The following is a 15,210-nucleotide window of genomic DNA, read 5'->3' on the forward strand; positions in this document are numbered from 1 at the left end:
GTCATTGTAATGTTTTCTTTTTGTTAATGTTATTAGGGTATATCCTAATTGTTTTTACTGGAACGTACTAACGATTGCTTATTACAAATATGTAAATTAAATAGTTGTTCTTCCTTACAAAATCTGAAGTTAATTTGTTAAAAAGCACAATTAAACTTAAATGACTGATTATATTGATTAACTGATGATCGATTGATCGATTTGTCGATTGATTTCCCTTCGACCAGACCTCAGGTGGGATCGACACGTTCATGATTTTGCGAATTTGTATTTATTTAATCGGGTCATGTATTTGGCTTAGCGTGCAAATTCCTCAAATATGATTATTAGTAATTTTGCATACTATAAAAACATTTGTAATGAAGGTTTGGTCAGGGGAGCGTATCGGGGCTCCAGAAGAGGTGGAGGAGGGGGAGGGCTGACTGAGAGATGTTTTACTAGGGGAGAAGGAGGGGGGTCGTCCTGGGAGGGAACCAGGGGTGTGGAGGGCCGAGTTTAAAAAGGCAGACAGCAGCCAGCAGTCACTCACTCTCTCACTCAGTCTCCTCCAGCAGCAGCTCTGCGGCTCCTCGGTGATCCTCTGAGTTTTGATTCACCTCAAAGAACTTTGGAACTTTACTGGACTCTACGTTTTTATTTTCTGAAAACAAAGGATTTTTTCTTCCAGCATGGAGATCACCACTGCGGAATATGTTGACAATTATGACTATTATGATGACAATGAGACTGCCTGTGACTTCTCAGAGTGGGAGCCATCTTACTCCCTCATCCCGGTGCTCTACATGCTCATCTTCATCCTGGGCCTGTCAGGTAACGGCGTGGTCATCTTCACTGTCTGGAGAACCAAGTCTAAGCGGCGTGCTGCAGATGTCTACATAGGAAACCTGGCCATCGCTGACCTCACCTTTGTTATCACCTTGCCTCTCTGGGCCGTGTACACTGCGCTGGGCTACCACTGGCCCTTTGGTGTGGCTCTGTGCAAAATCAGCAGCTATGTTGTTCTGGTCAACATGTACGCCAGCGTCTTCTGCCTCACCTGCCTGAGCTTTGACCGATACCTGGCCATCGTGCACTCCCTGTCCAGCAGCAGGCTGCGCTCTCGAGGGACTATGCTGGCGTCCTTGGGGGCCATTTGGTTCCTGTCCGGCGTGCTGGCCGTGCCCACACTGCTCTTCCGCACCACTGTGAACGACCTGAGCAGCAACAGGACCACGTGCGCCATGGACTTCAGCCTGGTGACCATGAACCAGAGGCACGACTACCTGTGGATCGCCGGGCTCAGTCTCTCCTCCTCTGCTCTGGGTTTTCTCCTACCCTTTTTGGCCATGACCATCTTCTACTGCTTCATCGGCTGCACCGTCACACGCCACTTCAACAACCTGCGCAAGGAGGACCAGAAGAAGAAGAGGCTGCTGAAGATTATCACCACACTGGTGGTGGTGTTTGCCTTCTGCTGGACTCCCTTCCACGTGCTGAAGAGCATGGACGCCCTCTCCTACCTGAACCTGGCTCCCAGCTCCTGTGGCTTCCTGCGCTTCCTGCTGCTCGCTCATCCCTACGCCACCTGCCTGGCCTACGTCAACAGCTGCCTCAACCCCTTCCTGTACGCCTTCTTTGACCTGCGCTTTCGTTCTCAGTGTCTGTGCCTGTTCAACCTGAAGAAGGCTATGCATGGCCACATGAGCTCCATGTCCTCTACGCTCAGCGCCCAGACTCTGAAGTCAGAGATTCAGTCTCTGGCCACCAAGGTGTAGAGGGGGAAAAAGAAAGGTGGAGCAGGGCTCCAACCACTGGAACACTTGTTGAAAAAAACACTTTACGTGTCCGTTGTTTAAAGCTGGGAAGCTGAGATGATGAACTTTCACCGCTCACAGTCATGAAATCCATAATATGTTCCTCCTATTCTACAGCCAGAGATGTGGAGGCTCTGTATGTCGTGTGGACATGAAGCCGGGGCCAGCGGGCTGCGCTCCTTCGCTGCTTTGTTCCTCAAGTTCTCAGAGAAAAAAGAACAACATTTTTTGTTTTGTCCTGCTCTGTAAAAGTTCTAATTTCTATCATGAAAAGAGGGCATAGTTATGATTTTAGAAACACACACTGTTGTTGGGAACTGTATATCAATTTAAAACCTGTTTACACTGGATGAAACATAAAGCTGTACAGTATTTTCATACCATAGCATTTTCTTTCTTGTTCAGATCTATTGCTGTTTTGTTTTAGAAGCACTTGTTAAAAAAGACGTGTGAGCAGGGAAATCAAACAGAGCAGTGTCCTCTTGTTGTTTGTGAAGGTAGAAGTCTGCAGGAGGGAGGGGGGGTGTAAGAGGAGAGAAGGTGTTTCGGCTTAATTATATAGTTTGTTGAGAGGAGACGGGGGGCAGACAGGCAGATGGCAGTTGACAAATGTTGTTGGGGAACAGGAACGGGGCGGGGTGGGTGGAGGGGTTTCGCAGTGTAGTCACAGCACTAAAAGGGGACAAAGGAACTCTGTAAATAAATGAAATCCAGTTTGATGTATATGTTTTATTTTTCGACATCACTGTAACTAACTACTGTAATAAAAATGTGTTCTATGAACCAGATCTCTCAGACTCATTGAGTGTGTGGAAACAAAAGTTCTTCATTTGTTGACATTTTAAAAAGGTCATTTTAAATGTGGAGAGGAGAACGTTTTACAGTAATACTAAAGTCAATAATTGTACAAAACGGGTTCTTTTTTTAATTTAAAATCCTGTGGTTTCCCATCAGTTTCATTACACCATCCTGTTATTTCAGTGTTAAGTATCTCCAGAGCGTTAAAGCTTTGTTATGAATGCCTTTGCATTTGGTTTACACCTTCAGACTAATAGATCTCTAATCTCTATTGATTCACAGCCAGTATCCAGACTGTAACCGGATTAGGCAAAGTGATTTTCATCCTGAGATGTGTATTCGATACTCAGATGTGAATCAACTGTGGCACTTTAACTATTTGATGACACAGTCTTGTGGGTAACAATCAAAGGTTTTTGAATTTGAAAGTGTTTTTATGTGTAACAAGTAGGAGGAGGAGGCACAACATATTTTGAGGGATGTGTTTTAGTCAACTCCACTTTAAAGTACTTTCATGTAAAACAATGTCACAAAAAGACTCTTTATCCACAGGAGGTAAAGCCAACCAAAACCACACATGTTCACTGAATAATAGGGTCATTACCAATGAGTGACTCTTCTGAGGGATCCTTTGATTTGACAGTAATGAGCTCTGTTGGACGTAATCACCGTTTAGAAATGGCGGTGGCGGGGGGAAGTGGGGCTCTAATCTTGGCAGAAGTTAGTCCAACGAACAAGTCAATATTTGTCCCCACTGACAAGTGGTCGCAGTTAGAGCGGTGGTGAGGGTGCGGGCGGGGCTGGGAAGCGGAGGTGGGGGTGATGGGGGATGAGCATTTGACTGCAGATGCCTCAACAGAAAATAAAAGAGGAAAAATAGTGAACGAGGTGAGGAAGTTTGGGGAAAAAAAGCCAAAGCTATAGACGAGTTCATCTGTCATCATGTTTTAAAGTAACAACATGTGTGAAACAGTGAGAACCTGAAGATGCATTATTCATCTGGTCTTTGTGTGTAAGAGATCATATGTTACTTATTGTCCATCCTTGCAAAACGCAGCATATTTGACAGCAGATCACACGATGGTCACTGTGATGGATGTGTGCGGAGGCCTAAGTTTGTACATCACACAAAGACAGACTCACGATTGCATAAACACACACCGTTATTCTTCAAAGTGGAATCAGGTGCCATTTGGAAGGATTTATAAGTGGACAGTCCATAACACATTCTTTAACAGCACCATTATAAGGACCAAAAAGCATCTGGTTCATCTTTAAACATACCAGTGAGTGAAATCAGGGTGGAGTCAATCATGCATGCAACACTGGACAGACTTGTTGTTGTTATTGAGATGAGTTGGGCTGACAGCTTGTCTCATGCTGTTAGCCAGCGAAGTCCACTTTGGGATAACTCACCCAGAATACCAGCTGAGCAAAGCACCGGGGGTGCACGGGGGAGACCGCCAGCACAAAAACAACAGTTGTGAAGGCATCTGAACGCATATAAATGTTGGTGGTGATCGTGTGTGGCCTGTGTGACCTGTTTGCGTGTATGGATGTTTGGGTGTGTGTGTTTTTACAGTTCTTTTAAAGTATTCTTAGAGGGAGTTCAACCATGTTCAACCCATTGTGCCCCTTAAAAAATATTATTATTTTTCTCATTAACAGAGCAGAACATGAACACAGCATTTAAAACTTGGCTGTGACTCTTTGTTTTGTGACAAATACATTGCAGCATACAAATGGAACAAGCTCCAAAAAAAAGTGAAGTTACACTCTCTTATCTTGTTGGACATCTTATACGTTTATACTGTGTTTGCAACCACACTTGTAAATACTTTTTGTAATGGTTAACATATTCAATAATGTTGCTGTTGTCAAGAGCTGTGCTGCTAAATATTGAATCTGTAAGAACTGGTCTCAACTATGTATTATTTTTAATTATCAAAATAATTTCCTTAAAGTCTGTGCACTGTAGCTTTTAGAAAACACAACTCATAAAGGAGTGAATAGTGCATTTGTAGGGAATTTGTTTTTATAGTGAATATAACAACTGTGTATGGTTTTGATTAAAATGAAACTATATTGCACATGTTCAAGTTAATAAAGAAGCATGTCAGCTAGTGTACAGTAGGCAGGTTTCCATCCAAAACTGATCGTAAAATGTAATCTTTTCAACCTCAGCCAAGTGTACAAAGCTCTTTGCGAAAGTTCAACATTTCTTAGAATTTCAGCATTTCCACACGGAAATGTAAATGCCCATAAAAACAGGTCAATTGGAACTCATCTAGAGTGGCTCTCTGATTTGTTTTAATAACTTGAGAGTCGTCCACCATGAACAGAATGTGCTGCCTATGTCAACAAAGCTTTATCAGGCTTTTTTTCTACGAACAAAACATATGATCCATTATATTTTGTGTGTAGATTTGTAGATTATAAGTAAAGTATAGAATATATCCAGACTTATTTAACTGGTTGCGCCATCACTCTGCATGACTAGTCTTAGTGAAACACATTAAAGCAGCAGACGCAGGTGCTCGCTCCCAGTGTTGTCGTCAGTGTGAGCTGCCACACCCAAATGGGACATCTGAACCAAAACACAACTGCTCGCCTCCCCTCAGATCTCCCTGCTGTTCCATCCCACCCAAGCAGCAACAAATGTACTCCGCAGTGTGTGTGTCTGTGTGTGTGTGTGTGTGTGTGTGTGTGTGTGTGTGTGTGTGTGTGTGTGTGTGTGTGTGTGTGTGTGTGTCCATATGCACTTGTAAACAGACATATGACACATTCTGTGCGCTGTCAACGCTAACCCTACTTTCTCTGTAGCTTTCGTCCACCTGTTACTCAACCATAACACATACAAACGCCTGCGCACACACACACACACACACACACACACACACACACACACACACACACACACACACACACACACACACACACACACACACACACACACACACACACACACACACACACACACACACACACACACACACACACACACACACACACACACACACACACACACTCCTAACACTAACAGCATTATCTCGGGGTGTATCAAAAAAGCGGTAGTTAGGTAGAGTATCTCTCCTTACAATCCAACCATTATTTGGTTTAACACAGAGCAGAGTTAGTACGGGAAGATGTAGGGGGGGTGAAGGGGCGTCGAATGGGGTGGAAGCACAACCCAAAACCTTTGCAAGATCAAAAGGACCTGTGGGTGTCCCTCTCCCTGCCTGCTTGTTCATCTCACCTGTGAATCTGGATCACAAAGGGAGCAAAAGGAGCCCAAGAGAGCTTGGGCTCCATTTGTTCCTGTGTGTGTGTGTGTGTGTGTGTGTGTGTGTTGTGTGTGTGTGTGTGTGTGTGTGTGTGTGTGTGTGTGTGTGTGTGTGGGTGTGTGTGTGTGTGTGTGTGTGTGTGTGTGTGTGTGTGTGTGTGTGTGTGTGTGTTTTACATGAAGGGTGCGTGTGTTGTGTTTGTCTCACCTCTTTCTTGGATTACTTACTTCACTAAAGCATCCAATGACCATAAAAAAATACTGTCACAAAACATTATAACAGCTAATATAATGCATTATGACAAGGATTATAATGTATTACAACAATGGGAACTAAAATAAACTATAATCCATGCAAAATAATATGCAGGAGTTATGAAGTATTACTATATTTGACCTTAGAAGTTGTCGCTTTAAAATGTGTTATCATTATGTTTATAAGGCATATACAGTATAATGCCTATGAGTGCTTATAATTATGGTTATGCAGTACTATAAGAAGGTTAAAGGCATTATAATTTTGCTTATAAAGACATGGGTATCATTGATATTTCGTTAAAGGCCCTAAAGACACATCTTCTCAATCGGCTTTCTTCCTATAAGCAATGGGAGTCTTTCATGAACACAATGTGATGTCAAATATTTAATTGTTTTGGTTATTTTTCTTGAAAACTGTTCACGTATTAGGGAGGCAGGGCCGGCCCTAGACATGTTGGTGCCCTAGGCGAGATTATGATTTGGTGCCCCCCCCCCTCCAAGCAATACACAATAGAATATATAAAGAATAAATGAAAAATCTCTACAAAAGACCAATACACTACAACAACTGAAACGTATTGACATGTTGGTTGTATACATAAAGAAGGTTTCAAATGTATTAATTATTGTATGAACATGTTTTAATTGGGGGGTGGACGTCACATCCTCTAGGGGGGATTTGTTTTAACATTTTAAAGTAAAATGCTTCAATCTGGTGCACTTTGAGCAGAATTACTAGAGACTAGATCTAGGGGGTACAACTCTAAAACACCCGTATGAAAAAGATCGGTTTACATTTTAATAATCAAATAAGTATGTGAACATAGCCAATAACAAATAAATGTAACATATTTTATTTTTTGTTGTTCATTCATATCTTATTTTACCTAGTTAACATTTATTTATGCATTTTTTTTCATATCTCCAGTTTTAAACGATATTTTTGGTTTACTGTCCTATAGTATGCATTGGAATGATTTCAAACCTGTTGTTATTTATCCTAATAATTATAAAGGTGTGCCTTGGAAAGATTTGTTTACATAAATTGTGACCAAACCGTTTGAGACCCACTGAGATAACTTAGACTAAAGTGAACTATCGAAACACTCAGAGTCCTTTACCTCACTGAGCTGTAGTTATCAGCCTCAATCCAACAACAATCCGCGGTACCGATGCGCGCCCTCTCTCTCTCTCTCTTGCTCGTTTGGAGGCTCGCTCGCACTTTGGCTGTGAGCTGTGGGCGCCTGATAAGTCAACATCCCCTACTTTCATCACTTACAGCGCACATCATGACCAATGAGGGCACGAGATAAGTTTGTGCACAGATGGAAGGCTGACAGGCAGGTAGGCCATCCAGTTATTTTAGCCGGGCCGGCTAAAATGATTGGTTGTGCTTTTTACAGTACTACGGCTTCCACAGATGACATTTTTTTATGGATTTTTTGTCAAAGCACTTAAGATATTCATTGCTATCGGGATGTTAAGAGCATTCCATGGAATATAACAAAAAGTGTATCTCGAGCCGGTTTCTCACACTTACCTACCCCACCTTTAAGTCATTAAACTCTTGATTTGAGTCCACATCCTGTGAGTACAGTGTTTGCTCTCCCGTTTAGGTTGATAAAACATAGCTTTGGGTATTTAAGAAGTAGCATACTGATACTATTCTGATACTGATGCTGATACTGTAAACATGCCAATTTCTTTACAAATCCATTTCGTTCTCCGTTGCATATGAACATAGAAGAACAGGTAGGGTTTAGTAACCGTCTTTTAAGCCATGGATTGACAGCTTTGTGATGAGAAACTGTAGAGAGGATTAAGGCTCACACTGTACAGTTAATAACATAAAGAGTCTGAGTATGAGCCTATAGCAACAGTCTAGACAGCCGATCCTCTGATCCACAAAAACAAATCAGTCCAACCTGACAGAAACTTGGAAAGCAGCAGTTTCCTCACCACGCCACTAATGCCATACACTGCTGGTTTACAGTGTAAACACTTTGAACATGCATCATTTCTTTTTTCAGTCTGTATTGTCTTCCTGATGCCGCCCCTCCCAAATGCTGGCATCCTCTGAAAAATAAACCCCTTTTCCTGTATAATTACATTTTAATTATCGAAAGATGACAGTGACGCTTTAGAAATTCTGGAAAACAGCTATGAAACGCAATGGCATAAGAAATGGTATTCTATATTTATCCAAAATGACTTACGCAAATTAGTTGTTCATTCAATTAAATAACTTTTAGAAATTTGTATCTGCAACACTTTTTAGGTCATTTGTAAAACAAGTACCCCAAATTAGCTGCTTTACCTTGGACTTTGGGAAACTGTTATGGACTTTTGTTCAGTATTTTCATAAAGCACACCATTGATGAAGAAAGTAATCTGCAGATTTATTCCTGCTAAAATAAAAACATCCTTTGGAGTAAAAGGGAAGGTCGCACAAAGTGGGAATATTCACTAATTTCAAAAACGTTTCTTTTCAGTTTTCCATAATTTTACAGAACGTATCAATCTGTTTGCAGATTGTGCTTCTGGATGTAAATTAAAACTGCATTCACAGCAACATTTCTACCGATATTCCCTCCCATTAGCCTGAGTCTGTGATGATAGTGATCAATGGCATTCCACAGACCTCGAAAACAGAGCCAAATCACCTCAAATCTTATCAATAAGGTCTCACAATTAATGGGGTATTACATGTCTAATCATGACTCACAAAAGTGGCCACTTGAGTATCCAATACACACCGACGCTTCAGTTTCTCTCCCTGACTTCTCCACCATAAAAAATGGCTGTAAATTGCTACCATGTCTGCCCTAGAGTCACTATTGAAATCAGCTTGTCTCAGTAATCCGTCTTGTTTAACCTGGATGTGGCCTCTCGCTGTAATTGTTCAGACCTTGAGAACAACGGCTTAGAAAAATACAGCATTTACATGAGATCAGTGTTTTCATGGTAATGTTGTTATCTTTTGGCACGTTTCAAAAGGCTATTAGGAAATCAGGCTTTCAAATGGATCTCCCCCAACGTCGCCTCCCTGTCATTGTTATTCCCTGTTGTTCAGGGTCATGTCCACTCCACCCGGCACTAACCACATCTGATTGGGTGGCTGAGAGGATTTTAGTCAGCTGAGAAAATATATAAGAGGATATACTGTACAGTCCATCAAGGATACTCAACTTGCTTTGCCCGTGGACCACTTTTGCAAAACGAAAGGAGGCCAGGGACCAGTTAAGAAAGGAACATTAATACTTTTTATCAGATTAAATGAATATTAAAGACCCATAATTCAAATTAACTGACTTATTATCCTAACTTCTTAAGTAAACTAACTTGGCCCAGGGATTGACACAAGGGTTATATGACAGTTAATGAGATATTCTACTCGGTTTATTAGATGCAACAGCTGCTCTGGTTAGAGTTTATGCAACATTTAAGCTGAAATGGATAACTTTTTGAATGTTACCCCCTAGCGTTTGGTATTATTGTTGGTGCCACTGTTGGGTTCCTTTTCCGCCCAACAACACATGAAACACTGCATTTGTTTCCAAAGAAAATAGACACATTGATTATGATCTTCATTCTTTTTGACATTGTAAGCATCATGACCGCTAGCAGCTTGGCTAAAAAGAAACCCCCAAATCAGTGCCAGGCAGAGTAAAACACCTGGTAGTATTTCTAAGGAGTCAGGTTTGTTACTTACTGATCTGTGTGATCTAGTGGAGACAGTTTTTATCACTTTCCCTCCTCTGTTTTTGGGGCTCTTTTGCATGAAAGCATTACTCCTGTTGTTCTGATACCTATGGACAGCTACTGCTAGCTGTTCTGTTGCGTTACCTATTTTCTTAATGTTCTTCGGTATACTGTGATACTTCTATGCTCTTTAACCTTTACATTGTGCAATAAACATATATTGGATATAGGCCTAGTAATAAAGCAAAAATATTGTCTATTGCCATTTGAACATGACTTCTTCCATCTAGCGATCACTCCAACATTGTAAAGGTTCATAAACCGTGACTGCCAGGAAAAGAATGAATGGCAAATCAAAGCTGTTAAAGTGTGAACTATTATCGGTTTAGAAGCTTTTTTCCCCTTACATGTATTTAAACAAGCTTTTTGTTTATTATGAAGGTTTTAATGCACTCTTTAGCACCTTATTTACATTAAATAAAGAAAAGTTACTCCATTGTGAAATGGTGGCTAGCCACACGGGACCTGTACGTTCAGTATCCGTGCATTGCACTGTAAAGACTGGGGTTAACTATTCGCATATGTGGCACATCTGTTACATTGTGTGTGTGTGTGTGTGTGTGTGTGTGTGTGTGTGTGTGTGTGTGTGTGTGTGTGTGTGTGTGTATGCCTGTCTATGCCTATATGTATCTATGAATCTATGTACATGTATCTCCCAAATGTGCACAATGTAGTGACTGCTTTTCGTCTTTTTGTTTACTTAGTTGTGTTTTCTGTATTTTATATGTCAGTGTTATGTGTGTAACGTTGCTGCCTTCTTGGCCAGGTCAGCATTGTAAATGAGATTTTGTCTCAATGTTTTCATCTGGTTAAATAAAGGTTAAATAAAATAAAAATCTTTATGTATCTATCTATCTATCTCTTTCTATGTATCTATCTATGTATCTATCTAATCTATCTATGTCTGTCTACATGCTGCATAGTAATCAGTCTGCTGCTGGTGGATATCGTTAGGCGAGAGATGCTGCTTCCGAGGACCTCACGGCTTGGCCAGACCTGAATGTGCTGGGCTCTCGTCCCCTCCGGATATGGCCGCTCAGGGCCCACCACCATCGTCCCTAAGACACAAAGATCCTCTTCACATCCTTCTCTATCCCGTCCATTGTGGAGGGCCTGCCTCGAGGCACACCGCTCCCGTGGCTGCTTCAGGGCTAAATGCATCTCCTGTCACTGGCTGAGCCCGGTGCCAGTTCAGCTGCTGTGCACTCAGGTGCTCCCTCAGTACATATCAGAGGTAAACTACAGATCACCTATCTTGCACAAGTTACACCCCATAAACAATGTGCAGGCCCAACAATTCGTTCACCTCTTATGTCACTCACCAGGAGCTAGAAAATGGCGGATTTTTGCAGGAAAGAAATGGAAATATATGAAAGCATCTAAAATGAGTTAGTCTGTATCAAGTTATAAGCCTTCATATTGTTAGGGTAAATACCTACCAGGGGCCATTTAGAAACAGCAAAACATTTTTTTTAAACTAAGGAAAACAGATGATTGTATCTTGAATCAGTCATAAGGAGGTCACCTCTAAGTCAAAATGTAGTTAGTATTTCATTTTGCACTCTTGGTTCATCTGTTCATTAAAGTTACTCATGTGTTTCCTCTGTAGATGATGCGTGCAGCTGCAGACCTGTGGTGTTCAGCCACTGGCGGGCAGCAGTGCGCTGCACAACATAGTGATGGTGGAGGTTACTTCACCTTATAACTGGTCTCTTATCTCCAAATTGGGACTTCGTGGGTCAGGTACTCTTCACTCACTGACATATGACGATTTGGGTATTTCAATGAAAAGAGTCTTTGGTTGTTATTGTTCAGAGTTGCACGTATTTCTATTTTTTAAATTACTGCAAAAACACAAATTAGATTCAAATGATCGTTTCATGTTGCTCAACGTTACCCAAGTCTCTGCGGGGAATTTGCTCAACATTCCCCGTAGAGAAAGTGCGACAGAAGTTGTATTAATTAAAATGGGATTGGTGTGATTCTAAATAAAGGAACTGCTGCCACCTGTTGGTCAGATTGTACAGGATCCACATTATTTGTATTCCTCAGGGGTAAAGGGACATGTCACACAGTGTACTAAAGAAAAAGCTCTCATCACAAATGTGATGCATGCTTGGTTACTCCTCATAGAGTACATAAAGAACTCATGTGAGTTCACATTCGCAAATTTAACACATTTAACCCTCCTGTTATCCTTGGGGTCAATTTGACCCCATTCAATGTTTAATGTATCTAAAAAAAATGGTTCACATTATTTTTTTTGCTTAGTATTTCATGACTTTTCCTAATTTAAATGTCCTGTACGCACTTTGTACGCAACGGTGTTCCTTGGGGTCAATTTGACCCCAGGCTGTTTTAGTAGTATAAAACATATAACAATCAATGTCAACATTTTACACATATTTGTGTTGATTGTGTAGGATGATATTGAGGTGACTATTACATGCAAATGTATCATTGTAAAACAAAACTACCCTCTGCTTTAGTTATTGGTCCTTTAACAACATCAAAAAGATCTTACTTTAACATTTTATTTCAGTCAGTGAGATTTTATGGTGATGTATATATTTTTCGATAGTCACATAATAGGAACTCTGGATGTATAAAGGGGTCTGTGGGGGGAAGGTTGGGGTAATGTTTTATTTAAATGGTTATTTAGGTAGTCAACTAAGATACCTAAAGCACCAGAGACATACATGTTGGTTAACATTTGGAATATGATCATTGTCTTGAGTTTTAAACTACTGGGGTCAAATTGACCCCAGAGGATAAAGGGTGTAAAGTAAATCTGAGGATAACAGGAGGGTTAAGCAATATCTTTTAGTCATTTTGTATTAATCTAAAGCTCATTGACAGAGCCTGGACTGACCATCAAGATATTTGGGTTTGTTGATGCCTGGGGAATACCAAAACTCCTCCTTTTTTGAAAAGGCTTAATCATTTCACACAAAATTCATTGATTGTGTTAAAGTAAAATGGAAATCTTTTTTCAAACTCTCACAACTTTATTATGTGTTGTTATAATTGCAATTTCCAAACACACTTTTTATTTCTACATCATTCTCACACTAGCAAAGACCCTTCAGCAAATCATCAACTGGACAGTAGTGCTGCAACTTGACTTTTGTCTCAATTTGTTTTTTAGTATATCATTTATGAAAGTAGAGGATAATGACCTTGTGACTTTTTGTTCAGTCTGAAATCCAAAGTAATCAATTTTCTATGATGTAAAAAAGATAAAAGCTGGAGATCTCCAAAAGTTAGAGGCTTGAAAGCAGCATGTTCTGCCATGTTTGCATACATAATTACTTTAATGATTCACCTAATTTAACAGAATGGCTAATAGTTGCAGCTCTACTGGACAGTAACAGCTGTCAGGTACAATAAGCAATAACAGTGACAGAGCAAAAATGAACACAACAAGGTTGACATTTTGACCTGAATGCTTCTGTCCCTGCTTTGTAATCAGGGCAGTTGCATAAACTGTCAACATCTCCTTTGTGTTCCGAGAAGTCGAGTCAGTTTCCTGTTTTATCTTTTGGCCGGACCGGCTTTTTGTGCTGATGCAGAAGAGGGCAGACTGGAGGTAGCGGCTTGCGGCTCTGGCAGGGCTTGTTTCCTGGTAGGGAGAAGCCTGGATCCCTCAGCACGACGTGAGAGCTTTCCCGCTTGGAGTAGCCCAGTGTCTCTGATTTGGCGCGTGGGCCAATGATGACAGGGGGACACGTCTTAGGGATGATGGTGGTCATGGTCCGAGTCAGGACTCTTCCTCTCCTGGACGCCAGAGTAGGAGCTGCTGAAGGCTTCTGTTTCTTGTCTGGACCTTTGCTCTCTTGCTTCTCCTTGTCATGTTGGAGATTGTGGGATTGCCAGCTGCTCTGCATCTGACTCTCCAAGCCTTTCAGAGCCTGGTCCATGTAGGCCTGCATTTCTTTACGCACCTGAGAAATCTGCACTTCAAATTCATCCTTTAAATCCTTTTGACTAGCCTCAAGCTTTTCCTTGAACATTACACACAGCTTCTCTTCCTTTACATGCATCTCATCTTTGCTGTCCTCCGTCAGCATCTCTTTCTTCTCCCCACCGTTGACGTCTGTGCCCTCGGGTTTGACATCCACCTGTGCACTCTCTGTTTCTCTGTCTTTGACTCTCTGCACCAGCTCCAGAATGCTGCTCTTCACACCCGCCTGTGATCTGATCTGGTTACGTACCTGCTGGAAAACAGACTGCACCTTTGCTTGTGTTTCCCTCTCTGCTGCACGACTGTCCTCCAAACACTCATCATCCAGCAGGACAGAGGTCTGCTCTCCTCCTGCAGCCTCCTGATGTTTCCCCTGTTGTTTACCATTCAACAGTATTTTGGGATTTGTTTCAGGTGATGATTTGCTCATTTCTATTCCGTCTTGAGAGCTGTTTGGCTCCCTTTGACTGAGCTACTACAATGATGTGAGGAGTGCTGGCGTGGGAAGGAGCTGATCCACTGCCGTGTTTGTCCTTAGAGAGACTTGATACCAGGGGATTTACAGTCTGATGTAATGCAGCATGATGTATGAGATAATGCTTTAATATAATGTGGGGAGTAAAGCTGCGACTAAAGAGTATTTTCTTTATTGGTTAAAATGCTGATTATCTTTTGAATCATTGATTAATTAAGTTGAGGCTAACTGTTAGGGAAATATTTTCCAAGGCCCATGACTTTGACCCAGTTTATCAGTTCATGTCCTGACTGAGCACACGCAACTGTAACCTTGGCTGCTGTGCTCTCAGCGTTTTGTGCCCCTGTTCCTGCCTGTTGACTTCAGCTGATAGAGGTGTTATCATCCTATCTTGTTATGCACAATGTGGATTATTCTCTCTGAACTAAATACATGGGTCTGGGGTAGAGTTATTCAGAATTGACGTGGCAACTCTACCGTGAAGTCAGAACCTCTGGCTCTTGGACTTGATTTGTGAATTCTCCGGCCGAAGCTCCTAAATAAACCATCAGTGTTTGACATCAAAGCTCCAGCTCTCCCCGTGTCTCCTTCATGAGTCGATGACTCCCACTGCATTGCTACACAGAAGTTTCCCCCACACTATAAAATGTCAGAAAAAAGTGAAGAAAAAGGTAATCACAGTTTCTCAATGTCCAAGATGTTGTCTTTAAATAAAACAGTAAAGCCACAGAAATTAAAATACAAATTGAGTGGCTCTAGATGCATACAAATAACATAAGCCCATATTTCATTATCAAATGATGTTGTTGGTGTCTTGCTACTAATTGTTTAGTACATTTATCGTTAAGGTGATTTGATTTAAGATAAGGTAATATAC

At 41.3% G+C, this 15,210-nt stretch overlaps 1 protein-coding gene across 1 annotated transcript; it reads left to right on the forward strand.

The window, feature by feature from the left end:
• The first annotated feature begins 540 nt into the window (after positions 1 to 540).
• Positions 541 to 2,581, forward strand: aplnra (apelin receptor a). Its single transcript, XM_034118723.1, has one exon. It carries the CDS (start codon positions 669 to 671, stop codon positions 1,752 to 1,754), a length of 1,086 nt encoding a protein of 361 aa, XP_033974614.1. The 5' UTR covers positions 541 to 668; the 3' UTR covers positions 1,755 to 2,581.
• The last annotated feature ends 12,629 nt before the right edge of the window (positions 2,582 to 15,210 follow it).

The sequence above is a fragment of the Trematomus bernacchii genome, unplaced genomic scaffold, assembly GCF_902827165.1.
Source record: "Trematomus bernacchii unplaced genomic scaffold, fTreBer1.1, whole genome shotgun sequence".
Classification (NCBI taxonomy): domain Eukaryota; kingdom Metazoa; phylum Chordata; class Actinopteri; order Perciformes; family Nototheniidae; genus Trematomus; species Trematomus bernacchii.